Source organism: Coregonus lavaretus (assembly GCF_964263955.1).
Source record: "Coregonus lavaretus genome assembly, chromosome: 16".
NCBI lineage: Eukaryota > Metazoa > Chordata > Actinopteri > Salmoniformes > Salmonidae > Coregonus > Coregonus lavaretus.
In genome coordinates, this window is record NC_140003.1 from 37399239 (window position 1) to 37420304 (window position 21066).

Genomic DNA, 21066 nt, shown 5'->3' on the forward strand with positions numbered 1-21066 from the left:
GCAACACACGCTGAATATGACATCAGCAAAAAAAAAAAAACATTATTAAATTGTTGCCAGCAGCACAGTCAACGTCACCAACGCTCTAGATAACATGAAAACAGCCTAACCAGCTCTGCTACGGCGAGTAAAATGGTCAGAGTGAGGTGTTCTCTCATTTTTGTATTTTACTCAGAATCCCATGATGTACAGTAAGGCATTGTTGGCAGAATATATGGATGCAGTTCAATGCATGAATAATATAATTCACTAATACATTTCTTGGTAGTCCAAAAAATATTGCACAGCTGGCCTGGTACATTGTTTGCTGGCACCACCCATTAGGAATGCACCGTTTCAGTTTACATGACTCAATATTTTGAACAAAAACTGACGACTGTAACTAAGGCTGGGGAATGTCAATCCAATCAAATTAGCAAGGGGAATGATCACACAGCTAGTATAAATTAGTCAACTGTTGAGTCATCTACTTTATGAAATTACAGCCTGATGTGCTCGCATTTACAGCGCGCAGCAGAGTGAAAGTGTACAGACAAATGGCACAGTCATAGCTAGACTACTAAATGTTGCAGTCTGGCTTCAGGTTTTAAAGCTTGACAATTAATAACCAAACAACAAAACCTGCAACAAAACACCATGCAAAAGAGAAACGTGTAAGCCTATTACAGCAACATTTGAGCAGTAGCCTAAATTGGCTACTCAACTACAATACATAGGAGCAAAGGCTGGACAAATATTATTTATCGCATCTTTTGTTTCAATATATGAAAATGCTATATACAGCATCCTATGTACATACACTGAACAAAAATATAAACGCAACATGTAACAATTTAAAAGATTTTACTGAGTTACAGTTCACATATGGAAATCAGTCAATTGAAATAAATAAATTAGGTCATAATCTATGGGTTTCACATGACTAGGAATACATATATGCATCTGTTGGTCACAGATAAAATAAATAAAATAAACAGTCAGTATCTGGTTTGACCACCATTTGCCACATGCAGCGTGACACATTTCCTTTGCATAGAGTTGATCAGGCTGTTGATTGTGGCCTGTGGAATGTTGTCCCGCTCCTCTTCAATGGCTGTGTGAAGTTGCTGGATATTGGTGGTAACTGGAACACGCTATCGTACTCGTCAATCCAGAGCATCCCAAACATGCTCAATGGGTGATATGTCTGGTGGGTATGCAGGCCATGGAAGAACTGGGACATTTTCAGCTTCCAGGAATTGTGTACAGATCCTTGCGACATGGGGCCATGCATTATCATGCTGAAACATGAGGTGATGGCAGCGGATGAATGGCACAACAATGGGCCTCAGGATCTCGTCACGGTATCTCTGTGCATTCAAATTGCCATAGATGAAATGCAATTGTGTTCGTTGTCCGTAGCTTATGCCTGCCCATAACCTAACCCCACCGCCACCATGGGGCACTCTGTTCACAACATTGACATCAGCAAACCGCTCACTCACACAATGCCATACACACTGTCTGCCATCTGCCAGGTACAGTTGAAACTGGGATTCATACGTGAAGAGCACACTTCTCTAGCGTGCCAATGGCCATCGAAGGTGAGCATTTGCCCACTGAAGTCGGTTACGACGCTTAACTCTGCAGTCAGGTCAAGACGCTGGTGAGGATGACAAGCACGCAGATGAGCTTCCCTAAAACGGCTTCTGACAGTTTGTGCAGAAATTATTCAGTCGGGCAAACCCACAGTTTCATCAGCTGTGCGGGTGTCTGGACTCAGACGATCCTGTAGGTGAAAAAGCTGGATGTGGAGGTCCTGGGCTGGCATAGTTACGCATGGTCTGCAGTTGTGAGGCCGGTTGGACGCACTGCCAAATTCTCTCTAAAACAAAGTTGAAATGAACATAACATTTTCTGGCAACAGCTCTGGTGGACATTCCTGCAGTCAGCATGCCATTACACACTCCCTCAAAACTTGAGACATCTGTGGCATTGGGTTGTGTGACAAAATGGCACATTTAATAGTGGCCTTTTGTTGTCCCCAGCACAAGATGCACCTGTGTAATGACCATGGTGATTAATCAGCTTCTTGATATGCCACACAAAGGAGAAATGCTCACTAATGGGGATGTTAACAAATTTGTGCAAAACATTTGAGAGAAATAAGCTTTTTGTGCGTATGGAACATTTCTGGGATCTTTTATTTCAGCTCATGAAACATGTGACCAACACTACATGTTGCGTTTATATATTTTTGTTCAGTGTAAGTGAACATTATAAAGGGAAATATTTTTTCTAATAAAACAATGTCCAGTTTGGGTCATAGTTGGACGATTTTTGGTCAAAACAAATAGGTATGTCTGGCACGTGAATTCATTGTTTTTTCAATATGACCCGTGCACAGATTGAGCTTGACACCCAGGGCTAGCGTATCTATTTATGTAACTAGCTATTTATTCAGCAAGCTAAAAACACGGAGCGTAACGTTAGCAAGCTAGCTAGCTGCTGGGAGGATGTCATGTCATTGGAGGAGTGGGTGAGTGACCGACTTTTTCCCCACATATCGTTTTTCGTTGGCTACAGCTAGAGATACTGCAGATGTCATTTGGTTAGTTTGGTTAATCTCTTAGTTGTCAATCAAATGTATCTGGCATTATAACTGTGGAATCTGATGGAATAGCCTACATCAACTTCATCGACCACCCAGATATCCTTGTCTTTTTCTCATAATGACCCTAATAAATTGGTACAGTAATTACTTGCACTGGCATAAATGAGCTGTGGCATTAAGGCACATGCCACCAGAGGGCAGTAGATCTACATCAGAGAGGTCAACATTGCCTCAACCCAGAACCAAATCTCAAGATTATAGACCCATTGCTTGGGACAGTGTAAAAAAAAAAAGACAATATTTTCCCTGAAATTCGCACAACACATTTAAATGAAATGACAAATAAAGTTGTATTATACCTAATTAAGTTGATATTGACCATTATATTCCTCCTTTCAAGAGCACATATTCTTGTTAACTTTCTGCCCGAAGGGTGCTACAGAGTACATCACTGGGACCAAGCTTCCTGCCATCCAGGACCTCTATACTAGGCAGTGTCAGAGGAAGGCCCAAAAAATTGTCAAAGACTCCAGCCACCCTAGTCATAGACTGTTCTCTCTGCTACTGCACGGCAAGCGGTACCGGAGCGCCAAGTCTAGGTCCAAAAGGCTCCTTAACAGCTTCTGTCCCCAAGCCATAAGACTGCTGAACAGTTAATCAAATGGCTACCCGGACTATTTGCATTGACCCACCCCCCCCCCCCCATTTTTTTTTTAACGCTGCTCCTACTCGCTGTTTATTATCTATGCATAGTCACTTTACCCCTACCTACATGTACATATTACTTCAATTACCTCGTCAAACCTGTACCCCCGCACATTGACTCGGTACCGGTACCCCCTGTATATTGCCTCGTTATTGTTATTTTATTGTTACTTCTTTTTTTTAAATGTTTGTTTACAGCTAGTTTTCACATTATATATCCCTCCCATTAAGCTCATCCAATTAGGCCCCTCACTCAGACCACTTCCAGACAGTCCTAGCAAAGTTCTTGCTTGAGAAATTGCTCTTTGCTAAGAAGCTACACTACATGACCAAAAGTATTTGGACACCTGCTCGTTGAACATCTCATTCCAAAATCATGGGCATTAATATGGAGTTGGTACCCCCTTTGCTGCCATCTGGGAAGGCTTTCCACTAGATGTTGGAACATTGCTGTGGTGACTTGCTTCCATTCAGCCACAAGAGCATTAGTGAGGTCGGGCGCTGATGTTGGGCGATTAGGACTGGCTCGCAGTCGGCGTTCCAATTCATCCCAAAGGTGTTTGATCGGGTTGAGGTCAGGGCTCTGTGCAGGCCAGTTAAGTTATTCCATACCGATCTCGACAAACCATTTCTGTATGGACCTTGCTTTGTGCATGGGGGCATTGTCATGCTGAAACAGGAAAGGGCCTTCCTCAAACTGTTGCCACAAAGTTGGAAGCACAGAATCGTCTAGAATGTCATTGTATGCTGTAGCATTAAGATTTCCCTTCACTGGAACTAAGGAGCCCGAACCATGAAAAACAGCCCCAGACCATTATTCCTCCTCCACCAAACTTTACAGATGGCACTAAGCATTGGGGCAGGTAGCGTTCTCCTGCTTCCGCCAAACCCAGATTTGTCCATCGCACTGCCAGATGATGAAGTGTGATTCATCACTCCAGAGAACACGTTTCCACTGCTCCAGAGTCCAATGGTGGCGAGCATTACACCACTCCAGCTGACGCTTGGCATTGTGCTTGGTGATCTTAGGCTTGTGTGCGCCTGCTTGGCCATGGAAACCCATTTCATGAAGCTCACGACGAACAGTTTTTGTTCTGTCGTTGCTTCCAGAAGCAGTTTGGAACTCGGTAGTGAGTGTTGCAACCGAGGACAGACGATTTTTATGTGCTAAGCATTTCAGCACTCGGTGGTCCCGTTCTGTGAGCTTGTGTGGCCTACCACTTTGTGTCTGAGCCATTGTTGCTGCTAGACTCCACTTAACAATAACAGCACTTACAGTTGACCGGGGCAGCTCTAGCAGGGCAGTAATTTGACGAACTGACTTGTTGGAAAGGTGTCATCCTATGACGGTGTCACGTTGAAAGTCCCTGAGCTCTTCAGTAAGGCCATTCTACTGCCAATATTTGTCTATGGAGATTGCATGGTTGTTTGCTCGATTTTATACACCGGTCAGCAACGGGTGTGGCTGAAATAGCCGAATCCACTAATTTGTAGGGGTGTCCACATACTTTTGTGTATTTCTGTTTCTTTTTTTTCTCCATTTTAATTGAAAAAAAATAACAGTAAGGTACTTAATGTTAATTGTTACCCAGAAATGATTTGATATTGCGATAAAAACTGCTGCATTGGGTCTTTAAGCATTTTGGGATTAGGTTTTAGTGGTATGTCTGTGTGTGTTTGTGTGTATCATTAGAAGTAGCCTATACGGACATTTCATAAACAAAGAATGAAATAATTGATGAGAGCAGATTAGACATGAGAAAACCTTCATGTTTGTAGGGGACACAGGGGGGGAAAGAGAGATATTTCTCTAAAGTGTATGACTACGTGTATTATATATCTCCTCACCTATAGGCCTATACTCCACAATAGGAGCTGGCTGTCATTCTCCCTCCCTCTAGTTTCTTCCCATAGGCTAGCCTATTCTCTCGGGCCGCAATCACACACTATTGGCCGGGTCAGGTGACAGGCTTTGGGGCAGCTGGCCAGCCTCGTTCTCGCTTTCCATCATCCGAACACACGCCATCAGCAACCGGGAGTGCACGGGAACGGGACAGAGCATCGGATTTATCGGACTATTTTCTAGATATTGGACGGAACTGATTTAGGGTCAACGGCATGGGCGAGCGAACGACATTTCTGCTGTTATGGGTAGCGACCTTGACGCTGGCATCTGAGGTAAGAAAAGTGGAGAAAACTGGTGCGTTCTTCGTGTATCGGGCTAACCACGAAACTCCATAAGCTATTTCCCGTCCCTGTAGCAGCGGAGGACACGGGTGAACTGAAGGCAGTAGGAGTGAAAATAACGGAATTCAGACCCACGGTGAATCAAGATTGCATTTGGATGCAGAAAAATTTGTCTAAATTACAAAATTCTACAATGTTTTTAAGACACTATACGTTAAACACCATAGGTTTTAATGCGATTACTAGGCTACATTTCTCATCTTGTTCCAACCACTCCATCTTTCTGCTAATTGCAGCCTGCGTAGTAGTGTCGAGAACAGCTGGTTTTAATCTCTCTCATATTTTAACTAGCTATGGAGTGGAATATCCTAATGCGTAAAGCAAAAACACTGACTATTTATTTTTAGGCCTATAATTGCCCTACAGGTGTAGCTGTCCATTACACTGGATTGACAGTTTGGCACTAGATTACAGTGGCCTGGAATGACAAAATAATGTATTGGTCCGTTTGTCTATTGACAGACCACTCATTTAGCCTATCAAATATGCGAGAATGGTAGGGCCTTGCTATATTGTGAAATTGCGTTGTTTCAATGGTGGTGAGCGTATGCTGGGGTGTATTCAGTAGTTGGATTCCGTTGCAAAACGTTTAATCTGTTACAAAACATTTTGCAACGGAAACCATTTACCGTTTACGCTAGGAACCAAATGGAAGCAAACAGAGCAAAAAAAACAAAAAAAAACGGGGAGGGACATACCTAAATTTGTCCAATAGAAAGTATAGCTTCCGTTGCAAAACGTTTTCCTTTTGGAGTAAACAGTTTCCTTTGCAAAACGTTTAGCAACAGACTAAACTTTTTGCAACAGAATCTGACTAATGAATACACCCCGGATCTTGTCTTTTTACAAGGGTGTGTGAGCATTTTCTGGAATATTAAACAGATTAGGCTAGACACCCGTTTAGACCTGATAAACAACATAATTAGGCCTAAGAACAAAGGGCCATAAAACAGTCAATATTATCGTATTAAAGTGGTTGACCGGTCCAACTGCAAGCAATGCTGCAACCCATGGGTTATCGATGGGGATATCAATACCCCCCCAAAAAATCGGTGCCTAAAATCAACCTACCATTAAAGTCGCAATGAACCACGAAAATGCCATTCTATTGCACTGATAGACTATCTGCTTATCAACATCAAATTAAGGACCTACAGGCTACAGCCTTTGGGCATTTTACACTTTAGCCTTAACTAGCCTAGGGCCCAGTGAGCACGTCCGACACCTGACGTCCATGGATGTTGAAAAGTCTTTAAAATGTGGTCTGTCCGCCCTGGCCTTGATTTCAACGTCCACAGACGTCCGATCCAGACCTGCCTCGATTTGGCTCAAACATAGACATCTATGATTGGTTCAGATTGGTTATAATTGTTTCTGACAATCATAGATGTCTTTGTTTCACAAGTTTGGACAGTACAGTAGAGTAATAGTTCAGGACAGTAGAGTATTTTCAATGTCCGGAAACAACGTCTTTTCATCTTTGGTTCAGAACCGAAAATCAACCCATTTATAATAATAATATAAAAAATATGCCATTTAGCAGACGCTTTTATCCAAAGCGACTTACAGTCATGTGTGCATACATTTTTACGTATGGGTGGTCCCGGGGATCGAACCCATTACCCTGGCGTTACAAGCGCCATGCTCTTCCAATTGAGCTACAGAGGACCTGTATGTTAGATTTGATTTTAACATCTGGATTTCAACGTGTCTCAATGTCATTTTGCTCACTGGGTTACTACAAATGCTGTTACCCATTTATAATCTCTGTATGTTAGATTCGATTTCAACATCTGGATTTCAACGTTCTTTCTATGTAATATTGCTCACTGTGTTACTACAAATACTGTGACCCATTTTCGAATCTCTGTATGTTAGATTCACATAGCAGGGTTTAATTTTGTCTATACAGGAGTTTGTGTTAGCCTACTCCTTTTGAGAGTGAGGATACATTGTTGCTTCTCTGATACAGGGAAATATGTAACTGCTCTGCATATGGATCATTATTGACCAGACATTAACATGATACAATGTTGCATTTGCCACATAACCAGCCAGCGGATGCTGGTGGGTTATGTGGTGAGGAGAATAGAAAAGGGTGAAGCTTGACACAAGCAAGATGGCGTCGGTGCTGCAGTGCTGAGATACAAGGTGGCTAGACGGCACTGAGAAGGTTGCTGTTTTTAACAGCGCGTGATTCATTTGAAGAGTTATGTCACAACATCAAATTGTCTACGGACGTGCGTAAAGCCTCACAATATGCCTGGGATGATAGTAGTAGCTTATGTTCCATCTAGGCTGTTTTACTTGGTGCCTTGACTGTAAGCATAAGGCCAAGAGGATAATTGCACTGTAAACTAATAAACAAAGTGTGCATACCAAAACATTTACATTTTAGTCATTTAGCAGACGCTCTTATCCAGAGCGACTTACAGTTAGTGAGTGCATACATTATTTTTTTTATTTTTCATACAGTCAGTCAACCCCGACAGCTGTTCTATTAGAAACAGAAGCCAACTTTAAATGTATTGTTTTATCATCTTTATATAATTTTGAAGGTGTTTAGGGAACAAATGGTCTACTTTGGCAGCAGTGTGTGTGTTTGTACGTATGTGTCTGTTTTGTGTGCCTGTAACTGATGGAGAAAGAAAAGCACAACTGTAGGCACATTTACTTGGCCACACCAAGTAGCCTAATCATTAGCACCATCACCAATAAAAACACACTCTGCTTGTAGATGACGGTGCATCATTTATGAATAGTGTGCCAGTCACATTAATCATGAAGATTAACAACCCAGAGAGGTGTCATAGAGATATTTGCTCACACTGCCAGCTGTAAGCACACTGCTCCGTGAATGTAGCAGAGAGGGGGTCAATGACAGCGTAGCCTCACACGTTGACATAACTAACCTTTCCTGACACCTGAGGTCAACTGTTGTCTCCAGAGTGACAGGTCAGCTTCTTGCTCTAGTTGTATGTAGGTTTTGCTTCAGGGTGAAAAGTGCTGGTGGGAGGCTCGGAGGAAGCATTGTTGAAGATCTCAATTGCATGCTCCTCACGTCCTCTCTCCTCTTCTCCTTCTCAAAACCCATTGGAGGAGAAGGTCAGATATAAACTATTGGAACCAATATTTCAGAATAACTGATATTGGCACAATATGGAGAGAATGTTGGAACATAACTAACAAAATTAGTTAACAAAAATGTACGCTTAATCCAGTATAAACTAAAGTATAGAATTTCTTACACAAGACAAAATCAACAAATTCTACAGCACAACCGCAGAGTCATGTTTTAAGTGTAAAATTAACAATGACTCAATAATCCATGCCATCTGGAAATGCTAGAAAGTCAAAAAGTTATGGGCGGAGTTAGAAAGTTGGCTGTCAGAAGTATTACAATGTAAATGTACTTTTAATCAGTCTGTCTGCATATTTCAAGACATGGCATATAAGGGTGCATGCAGTGAGTTACCCGATAGGTTGGATGATACTTTGCTCGTCAATCATCTTGAAAAAAGTATTCTTAACTGAAAATCCACCAATCCTCCATCAGTAACACAATGGAAAGGACAAATGCTTTATCTAAATGTTGAAAGTGAGTGGGCATACATTTTCAGTACCAATGAAAATGTATGCACTCACTACTGTAAGTCGCTCTGGATAAGATGTAATGTAATATAAAATGTAAATGTGAACAGAATGGTGCAGTTTGAGGCCATGTGGTGGAGATTGATGCGGGCGCTGGAGATGGTGGTGTGAGCAGGTGGATCTGGGCAGGGGTGATATAGTTGATGTTTGTGTCAGTCTGTATGTTGTTGTTTGTGTTGTATATTTTTTTATTATAAAATATCTTCCCATGGTATTGAACACAGACACAGAATAACATGCTTCTTTGGCGCACGTGACCTGGGGAACACAGCTGCTGAGGTTACAGCAGAGCAGAGAAGATCAATGGGAGATGGTTCTTAAAAAAAAGAAGTGTTTGCAATCTGCGTAGTATCTACAGATTGTAAGGTAAAGATAAATATTTTTCACTAAAAGTATTATATTGTTGTTATATTGTTGATTGATTGAATATGGTTTTCCAAATCTCCCAACAGTGCTAGTTGGTTAATTTGAGATAAATGTTGTGATATTTCAGCCATTCCTGAACTTGTGACCAGAAACAAGCTATATATGGACAATACCAAAATAAGAGATCTAATGATTGTCCCTTTGTAGCAAAATCTACAGAGCTGAGATTAGTTGTATGCCCCATATACGTAACATTCTGTTTGTGGCAAGAATTGTGTATAATCATTTAAATTGAAAAACTTGTACGTTTTGAATCAAGCAGTGTTTTGTGTATCAGTTCATAAACCATGTGCCACATCAAATCTCTTCCCAACTATTTTGCAACCTGTATGGCGCCGCGGTCAACATTTTGGTCCTCAAGTAAAACTGATATATTTTGTTATTTATTACAATTTGTTGTGTGCCAATTTTGGTCTTTAATAAAGGACAAACAAACAAGTTCCCTACTCCCCCTTTGACTTGCCTCCTCCAATGCTGCAATCAGTTGGTTGTAATTTTGGATAGAGCAAACGTTTCCATATATGTTTGTTAACTGCACATGTGACATACCTCCACCTTTCCTATTCATAAAATCATTAACAAATATATATATATATTATTATTTTTTATTCCATAAAGAAAGGCTTTTTATCAATTTGTATATTTTAATTTAACCATATTATTTGTTGTAATATTTCTGTATTTTCAAGAGGATTAAACTGGAATTGCAACCAGCTTTGTATGGCTTGTTTAAGAAAGGGCGATATTTTGAAAAAGGTTCCATTTTCAATTAACTGAAAGTGAGAGGTTGTAATCTGGATAAAGGGAAAAAGGCCATTTTTGAACAATGGATGAGCCATTCTTACTACTCTACTGTAGAACCAGTTCGGGTTTAAGTATAACTTTTGTATGACTGATGCTTTTAGTGAGAGGTTTAATGCTTTAATATTTAATCATTTTAGCTCGCCGAACTCATACTAATTATATAAATAAGCACATTTTATTTTGTCTGGCTTGCCATTACAAATAAAGTGAAAAATGGTTTTGCTCAAATAATTTAAAAGACAATCTGCGTCGGCAAGGCCATAAGTAAATAGGTAAACTGGGATATGACTAAATCATTAAATCAGGGTGATTTTCCCACCAATAGACAGGTATTTACCTTTCCATGGTAGCAAGATCTTATCTATTTTTGCTAACTTTCTGTTGAAATGTGTTGTAGTAAGTTCCTTTTATTTTTTTAGGGATATGAATACAAGTATGTCCACTTCACCGTCAGACCATTTTATTGGTAAACTACACAGTAATGTAAAAGTTGTATTTTTTAGCAATCCAATACGTAATATGGTACACTTATCATAGTTCAGTTGTAATCCAAAGAGGTTAGAAAATGTACCTAGATCCTCTATTAAGCTGTGCAGGGATCCAGATTGCGGATTTAAGAGGAAATTTGAGTCGTCAGCGTACAATTTTACATTTTATATTTTAGTCATTTAGCAGACGCTCTTATCCAGAGCGACTTACAGTTTTAGTGAGTGCATACATTTTTCATACTGGCCCCCCGTGGGAAACAAACCCACAACCCTGGCGTTGCAAGCGCCATGCTCTACCAATTGATCTACAGGAGGCCTTTGTTTTTAAGCCCTGGATTTCTAGCCCCTCTATATTATTGTTGGATCTGATTTTATTTTTATGGCCATAATAAATAGATATGCTGACAGTGGACAACCTTGTTTTACTCCTCTTGACAGTTTAATACTTTCTGAGAAGTAGCCATTATTTACTATTTTACACCTAGGGATACTATACATAACTTTAAACCATTGTATAAGAGATCTTCCAAAATTAAAATAGACCAGGCATTTATATATACATTCTAGTCATACTTTATCAAAAGCCTTTTCAAAATCTGCTATGAATAGCAGACCTGGTTTACGAGATGTATCATAGTGTACTATTGTTTTAAGTACTTGTCTTAAATTATCTCCAATGTATCTTCCATGTAAAAGAAACCTGTCTGATCAGAATGAATAATATCTGACAGCACCTTTTTAATTCTATGTGCTATGCATTGTGCTAGGATTTTTGCATCACTTTTTTTAGACTGGATCTTTATACTTACTTAATTTGGTGAATCATTTTTTATAATACATTATACTTGATCGTTCCCAAATAAGTTCCTTTCTTTTTGCTTTTCCTCTAACTTATTCTGTACATCTATGGTAGTTTTTATTGCTATGTTAATATGAACTATTTTGACAGAAATATTTTTTGTTTTAAAGATGAATATTGAATTGCATGACCTCTAAAGGCACATTTAAAAGTGTCCCATACAATAAGGGGATCTGCTGTACCTACAGTGCATACAAGTATTGAGACCCCTTCCGTTTTTCCACATTTTGTTATGTTACAGCCTTATTCTAAAATGGATTATTATTTAAAAAATCATAAATCTACACACAATACCCCATAATGACAAAGCGAAAACAGGTTTTTAGAAATACCTTATTTACATAAGTATTCAAACCCTTTGCTATAAGACTCGAAATTGAGCTCAGGTGCAACTTGTTTCCATTGATCATCATTGAGATGTTTCTAAAACTTGATAGGAGTCCACCTGTGGTAAATTCAATTGATTGGACATGATTTGGAAAGGCACACACCTGTCTATATATGGTCTACAGTTGAGTGTACGTCAGAGCAAAAACCAAGCCATGAGGTCGAAGGAATTGTCCGTAGAGCTCCGAGACAGGATTGTGTCGAGGCACAGATCTGGGGAAGGGTACCAAAAAATTGACAGAGTTCCTCTGTGGAGATGGGAGAACCTTCCAGAAGGACAACCATCTCTGCAGCACGCCACCAATCAGGCCTTTATGGTAGAGTGGCCAGACGGAATCCACTCCTCAGTAAAAGGCACATGACAGCCCGCTTGGAGTTTGCCAAAAGTCACCTAAAAGACCATGAGAAACAAGATTCTCTGGTCTGATGTAACTAAGATTGAACTCTTTGGCCTGAATGCCAGGCGTCACGTCTGGAGGAAACCTGGCACCATTCCTACGGTGAAACATGGTGGTGGCAGCATCATGCTGTGGGGATGTTTTTCAGCAGCAGCGACTGGGAGACTAGTCATGATCGAGGGAAAGATGAACGGAGCAAAGTACAGAGATCCTTGATGAAAACCTGCTCAGGACCTCAGACTGGGGCGAAGGTTCACCTTCCAACAGGACAACGACCCTAAGCACACGGCCAAGACAACGCAGGAGTGGCTTCGGGACAAGTCTCTGAATCTCCTTGAGTGGCCCAGCCAGAGCCTGGACTTGAACCCGATCGAACATCTCTGGAGAAACCTTAAAATAGCTGTGCAGCGACGCTCCCCATCCAACCTGACAGAGTTTGAGAGGATCTGCGGAGAAGAATGGGAGAAATTCTCCAAATACAGGTGTGCCAAGCTTGTAGTGTCATACCCAAGAAGTCTCGAGGCTGTAATCGCTGCCAAAGGTGCTTCAACAAAGTATTGAGTAAAGGGTCTGAATACTTATGTAAATGTGATGTTTCAGTTTCATATTTTGATACATTTGCAAAAATTCTAAAAACCTGTTTTTGCTTTGTCATTATCGGGTATTGTGTGTAGATTGAGGGATTATATATATTTTTTATCCATTTTAGAATGAGGCTGTAACGTAACAATGTGGAAAAAGTCAAGGGGTCTGAATACTTTCCTAATGCGCTGTATGTTATGTAGGAAAGAGTTTGTTATAACATTTTGTCTTGGTTAAAAACAGGTTGTCATCCAGTAGGCTTTGATTACATTTCCAATATCCTCGCCCATGTGGAAATTCTGTAAGAGTAATGTGGATGCCAATTATTTGATGGTCTGACTGCATTCTGCCCCCATCAAAACTTTTTTTCCTTTGATGCCAGCGCGAAAGATAGAGACGATTAGCTTGATGAAGCATTCTCCATGTACAGTGGGGAGAACAAGTATTTGATACACTGCCGATTTTTGCAGGTTTTCCTACTTACAAAGCATGTAGAGGTCTGTAATTTTTATCATAGGTACACTTCAACTGTGAGAGACGGAATCTAAAACAAAAATCCAGAAAATCACATTGTATTATTTTAAAGTAATTAATTTGCATTTTATTGCATGACATAAGTATTTGATACATCAGAAAAGCAGAACTTAATATTTGGTACAGAAACCTTTGTTTGCAATTACGGAGATCATACGTTTCCTGTAGGTCTTGACCAGGTTTGCACACACTGCAGCAGGGATTTTGGCCCACTCCTCCATACAGACCTTCTCCAGATCCTTCAGGTTTTAGGGCTGTCGCTGGGCAATACGGACTTTCAGCTCCCTCCAAAGATGTTCTATTGGGTTCAGGTCTGGAGACTGGCTAGGCCACTCCAGGACCTTGAGATGCTTCTTATGGAGCCACTCCTTAGTTGCCCTGGCTGTGTGTTTCAGGTCGTTGTCATGCTGGAAGACCCAGCCACGACCCATCTTCAATGCTCTTACTGAGGGAAGGAGGTTGTTGGCCAAGATCTCGCGATACATGGCCCCATCCATCCTCCCCTCAATACGGTGCAGTCGTCCTGTCCCCTTTGCAAAAAAGCATCTCCAAAGAATGATGTTTCCACCTCCATGCTTCACGGTTGGGATGGTGTTCTTGGGGTTGTACTCATCCTTCTTCTTCCTCCAAACACGGCGAGTGGAGTTTAGACCATAAAGCTCTATTTTTGTCTCATCAGACCACATGACCTTCTCCCATTCCTCCTCTGGATCATCCAGATGGTCATTGGCAAACTTCAGACGGGCCTGGACATGCGCTGGCTTGAGCAGGGGGACCTTGCGTGAGCTGCAGGATTTTAATCCATGACGGCGTAGTGTGTTACTAATGGTTTTCTTTGAGACTGTGGTCCCAGCTCTCTTCAGGTCATTGACCAGGTCCCGTCGTGTAGTTCTGGGCTGATCCCTCACCTTCCTCATGATTATTGATGCCCCAGGTGAGATCTTGCATGGAGCCCCAGACCGAGGGTGATTGACCGTCATCTTGAACTTCTTCCATTTTCTAATAATTGCGCTAACAGTTGTTGCCTTCTCACCAAGCTGCTTGCCTATTGTCCTGTAGCCCATCCCAGCCTTGTGCAGGTCTACAATTTTATCCCTGATGTCCTTACACAGCTCTATGGTCTTGGCCATTGTGGAGAGGTTGGAGTCTGTTTGATTGAGTGTGTGGACAGGTGTCTTTTATACAGGTAACAAGTTCAAACAGGTGCAGTTAATACAGGTAATGAGTGGAGAACAGGAGGGCTTCTTAAAGAAAAAATAACAGGTCTGTGAGAGCCGGAATTCTTACTGGTTGGTAGGTGATCAAATACTTATGTCATGCAATAAAATGCAAATGTATTACTTAAAAATCATACAATGTGATTTTATGGATTTTTTTTTTAGATTCCGTCTCTCACAGTTGAAGTGTACCTATGATAAACATTACAGATCTCTACATGCTTTGTAAGTAGGAAAACCTGCAAAATCGGCAGTGTATCAAATACTTGTTCTCCCCACTGTACTTATTTCAACACTTACCATAATGAGATACAAGTTTCAATTATACTTACCATAATAAACTCTGCAAAAAAGAAACGTCCTCTCACTGTCAACTGCGTTTATTTTCAGCAAACTTAACATGTGTAAATAGTTGTATGAACATAAGATTCAACAACTGAGACATAAACTGAACAAGTTCCACAGACGTGACTAACAGATGGAATAATGTGTCCCTGAACAAAGGGGGGTCAAAATCAAAAGTAACAGTCAGTATCTGGTGTGGCCACCAGCTGCATTAAGTACTGCAGTGCATCTCTTCCTCATGGACTGCACCAGATTAGCCAGTTCTTGCTGTGAGATGTTACCCCACTCTTCCACCAAGGCACCTGCAAGTTCCCTTATATTTCTGGGGGGAATGGCCCTAGCCCTCACCCTCCGATCCAACAGGTCCCAGACGTGCTTAATGTGATTGAGATCCGGGCTCTTCGCTGGCCATGACAGAACACTGACATTCCTGTCTTGCAGGAAATCATGCACAGAACGAGCAGTATGGCTGGTGGCATTGTCATGCTGGAGGGTCATGTCAGGATGAGCTTGCAGGAAGGGTACCACATGAGGGAGGAGGATGTCTTCCCTGTAACGCACAGCGTTGAGATTGCCTGCAATGACAACAAGCTCAGTCTGATGATGCTGTGACACACAGCCCAAGACCATGACGGACCCTCCACCTCCAAATCGATCCTGCTCCAGAGTACAGGCCTCGGTGTAACGCTCATTTCTTCGACGATAAATGCGAATCCGACCATCACCCCTGGTGAGACAAAACCGCGACTCGTCAGTGAAGAGCACTTTTTGCCTGTCCTGTCTGGTCCAGCGACGGTGGGTTTGTGCCCATAGGCGACGTTGTTGCCGGTGATGTCTGGTGAGGACCTGCCTTACAACAGGCCTACAAGCCGTCAGTTCAGCCTCTCTCAGCCTATTGCAGACAGTCTGAGCTCTGATGGAGGGATTGTGCATTACTGGTTTAACTCGGGCAGTTGTTGTTGCCATCTTGTACCTGTCTCGCAGGTGTGATGTTCGGATGTACCGATCCTGTGCAGGTGTTGTTACATGTGGTCTGCCACTGCGAGGACGATCAGCTGTCCGTCCTGTCTCCCTGTAGCGCTGTCTTAGGCGTCTCACAGTACGGACATTGCAATTTATTGCCCTGGCCACATATGCAGTCCTCATGCCTCCTTGCAGCATGCCTAAGACACGTTCACGCAGCTGAGCAGGGACCCTGGGCATCTTTCTTTTGGTGTTTTTCAGAGTCAGTAGAAAGGCCTCTCTAGTGTCCTAAGTTTTCATAACTGTGACCTTAATTGCCTACCGTCTGTAAGCTGTTAGTTTCCTAATGACCATTCCACAGGTGCATGTTCATTAATAGTTTATGGTTCATTGAACAAGCATGGGAAACAGTGTTTAAACCCTTTACAATGAAGATCTGTGAAGTTATTTGGATTTGTACGAATTATCTTCGAAAGACAGGGTACTGAAAAAGGGACCTTTCTTTTTTTGCTTTGTTTATATGCCTGTAAACATACTACCAGAAAGTAGTATCCATACTTACTAATACTACCAGAATCAATGTCTGACATCTATCCATGTAGCGCTACCATAATATACGCACTGCTAAACATACTGCAGCTGCAACTAACTCTAAGTAAACTTCCAATTTGTCTTCCAATATCCCTCCCGCGAAAGCCTCCCCCATCCCAGAAGGGGCTGTTGTCCCTGATACTATCATATCCCTGTACCCGTAACGCGCCTTTAGGGTCCTAAAACACACCTTCAACCTCTGATTGGTGTGGTCCAGGTAAGAAGTCGGGACTGTCCCATCAACCTGTTTCAATGCTGCCACCCCTCAAGCGCCCAGCCATAAAGCCTATGACATGACCATGAGAGGAGCGTCCTCTTTAGAAATTAGCCACATAACAAATAAATAATAAAAATCAGAGTGAAAGAAAATAGATAAATTATGTAGTACTGAGGACAATTTGACCTAAAAAATAAACAAATACCCAGACAACAACAAAACGTAGAACATAATACTAATAATAAATAATTATATCATCCTTATCACTGTCATCATAAAAAATTCGCAAATATCCATATACAGCGGCTCATTATTGGCTAACTTTGCAAGTTGGCAGTTGTTGAATAAAACAAAGGAAAGCCATATCAGTTCATTAGAAACGTTTGCCAAATAAAAATTCTACAAAAAATTATAGGCTCACTTATTCGCATTCCTACAATCACAACAGAGGAAAGGCATTCGTAAAAAAAATAAAAAAAGATGTACATGTCATCCTTGTTTATATTCTAGCAGTGCAAATATCATTTTAGGAACCTGCAATAACTGATGATGGAATCTGATTTATACATCCCAACACCCTTGAAAATAATACATCATCCTAATTTATAATGGCCCTAAAGGACAAATAGGAGAAAATAATAATAAATCCCAGTATGCAGATGGTATGGTAATCATCGTGATTGTTCTATATGTATATTTTAACTTTAGAGGTATATAAAATATGATTCCAGGACATCCCCCTTTTGCACCAGGGTTGCTGTTCCAATGCTGTTTTACAAAACGTGGAAAAGGTGTGGAGAGAGAAAGCTATAGCGTAGACAAAGCAAATAATTGGGCCCGTGTACAGTGAGGGGAAAAAAGTATTTGATCCCCTGCTGATTTTGTAAGTTTGCCCACTGACAAAGAAATGATCAGTCTATAATTTTAATGGTAGGTTTATTTGAACAGTGAGAGACAGAATAACAACAAAGAATTCCAGAAAAACGCATGTCAAAAATGTTATAAATTGATTAGCATTTTAATGAGGGAAATAAGTATTTGACCCCCTCTCAATCAGAACGATTTCTGGCTGCCAAGTGTCTTTTATACATGTAACGAGCTGAGATTAGGAGCACACTCTTAAAGGGAGTGATCCTAATCTCAGTTTGTTACCTGTATAAAAGACACCTGTCCACAGAAGCAATCAATCAATCAGATTCCAAACTCTCCACCATGGCCAAGACCAAAGAGCTCTCCAAGGATGTCAGGGACAAGATTGTAGACCTACACAAGGCTGAAATGGGCTACAAGACCATCGCCAAGCAGCTTGGTGAGAAGGTGACAACAGTTGGTGCGATTATTCGCAAATGGAACACAAAATACCTGTCAATCTCCCTCGGCCTGGGGCTCCATGCAAGATTTCACCTCGTGGAGTTGCAATGATCATGAGAACGGTGAGGAATCAGCCCAGAACTACACGGGAGGATCTTGTCAATGATCTCAAGGCAGCTGGGACCATAGTCACCAAGAAAACAATTGGTAACACACTACGCCGTGAAGGACTGAAATCCTGCAGCGCCCGCAAGGTCCCCCTGCTCAAGAAAGCACATATACAGGCCCGTCTGAAGTTTTCAAACGAACATCTGAATGATTCAGAGGAGAATTGGGTTAAAGTGTTGTGGTCAGATGAGACCAAAATCGAGCTCTTTGGCATCAACTCAACTCGCCGTGTTTGGAGGAGGAGGAATGCTGCCTATGACCCCAAGAACACCATCCCCAACTTCAAACATAGAGGTGGAAACATTATGCTTTGGGGGTGTTTTTCTGCTAAGGGGACAGGACAACTTCACCGCATCAAAGGGACGATGGACGGGGCCATGTACCGTCAAATCTTGGGTGAGAACCTCCTTCCCTTAGCCAGGGCATTGAAAATGGGTTGTGGATGGGTATTCCAGCAAGACAATGACCCAAAATACACGGCCAAGGCAACAAAGGAGTGGCTCAAGAAGAAGCACATTAAGGTCCTGGTGTGGCCTAGCCAGTCTCCAGACATTAATCCCATAGAAAATCTATGGAGGGAGCTGAAGGTTCGAGTTGCCAAACGTCAGCCTCGAAACCTTAATGACTTGGAGAAGATCTGCAAAGAGGAGTGGAACAAAATCCCTCCTGAGATGTGTGCAAACCTGGTGGCCAACTACAAGAAACGTCTGACTTCTGTGATTGCCAATAAGGGTTTTGCCAACAAGTACTAGGTCATGTTTTGCAGAGGGGTCAAATACTTATTTCCCTCATTAAAATGCAAATCTATTAATAACATTTTTGACATGCGTTTTTCTGGATTTTTTTGTTGATATTCTGTCTCTCACGGTTCAAATAAACCTACCATTAAAATTATAGACTGATCATGTCTTTGTCAGTGGGCAAACATACAAAATCAGCAGGGGATCAAATACTTTTTTCCCTCACTGTAGCTCAGTTGGTAGAGCATGGCACTTGCAATGCCAGGGTTGTGGGTTCGATTCCCACGGGGGGCCAGTATGAAGAATGTATGCACTCACTAACTGTAAGTCGCTCTGGATAAGAGTGTCTGCTAAAAAATGAAAAAAAAAAATATATATATATATATCCCGCACCTTGGGAAAATGATGGTGTATGAGACATCTTTATGGACTAATCCATTGCGGAGGCCACGGATATGGCATAGCAGTATCACCAGTAGTACATTTACCGTTAATTCCGATAATTTCTAATCTACGTTTGTTTGGTTACGGTAATTTCTGTTAATGCATTCAATATATTATTATTACAGTCTTACCGTTGTCATTGTAGGAGCGTACAACCTAGGCTACACTTGTGAGAAAAAAGTTCTGATTTATTTTAGAATTTGGCAGTAAGTCCCACCGGCCTCACAACCGCAGACCATGTGTAACCACGCCAGCCCAGGACCTCCACATCCGACTTCTTCACCTGCGGGATCGTCTGGGAGGGGGGGGGGGGATTGCTACTGAGGAGTATTTCTGTCTGTAATAAAGCCCTTTTGTCAGGAAAAATCATTTTGATTGGCTGGGCCTGGTTCCCCAGTGGGTGGGCCTGGCTCCCAAGTGGGTGGACCTATGCCCACCCATGGCTGCGCCCCTGCCAGTCATGTGAAATCCATAGATTAGGGCCTAATGAATTTATTTAAATTGACTGATTTCCTTCTATGAACTGTAACTCAGTAAAATCTATGAAACTGTTGCATGTTGCGTTTATATTTTTGTTCAGTATAGTTGATTTTATATATGGAAAAATACATGTTATTTTTCGATCGGTCGATCAATATTTTTTTTTTGCCGGGGACAGCCCTACTGTAAGGGCACCTTGCCCTTTACGGATTGTTCGTGACCTAGTAGCCTGATGGAGCCAAAAGACAACCGTTGATGAGAATAAAATACAAATAGTGAAAATGTGTAATGCTGTGTATTAGGAACTAGCCAGAATTACTCACAGCCACGTTGTAACCTTTGAGTCCCTGAAGAGCTGGTTGTTTATGTACAGCTTATCCAATACTAAACGCACATTCTGGTTCTCTGCTCTATGTTTTTTGAAAATGGGATGAAGGATGCGTCGTCTCTATTATTTAATGGGGGAGTTGTTTGTTGATAGAGAATGGTGTGCCCTTCAGCTCCCTACCCCTTTCCAACACGGCCACCTTCATCTTGTAATGTGAGAGTCTAGCAACAATGGGTCGGGGTTTCTAGGGAACCCTTTAGCCAAAATGATGCGCCCTTTGGAAATAAATCTTATCCACCTGTTCGTTGGTCATTTTAAGATTGTTTAATAAAATCCTTCACCTTTTCTTCGATTGCCAGAGTCTTCATTTCCATTCTCCTTCACTCCCGTTATGACAATATTATTTATCATGCTTCTGCATTTTAGGTCAAGTAGCTCCGCTTTCATTTTAGTGTTATCACTCAGGGGTTTCTCCGTCGTTGATTTTAGGGAGTCTGCTGTCGCTTTCAGCCCTTATTTCTTCCATTAATTTGTTGCTGTAATCCATTCCTACCTTGAGGGCCTCAATGTCCTCCATTAGTCCGGGCA

At 41.5% G+C, this 21066-nt stretch overlaps 1 protein-coding gene across 2 annotated transcripts in view; it reads left to right on the top strand.

The window, feature by feature from the left end:
• Window positions 1–5297: 5297 nt before the first annotated feature.
• Window positions 5298–21066, top strand: part of LOC311143917 (amyloid-beta A4 protein-like) — a 59545-nt gene continuing 43776 nt past the window's right edge. Inside the window, exon 1 of one of the 2 annotated variants that reach the window (XM_084179794.1) lies at window positions 5298–5476. In XM_084179794.1, the coding sequence (XP_084035920.1) occupies window positions 5417–5476 (60 nt within the window). In that variant the 5' untranslated portion in view covers window positions 5298–5416. The remainder of the gene's footprint in view (window positions 5477–21066) is intronic. The other variant, XM_084179793.1, reaches the window with a different exon arrangement.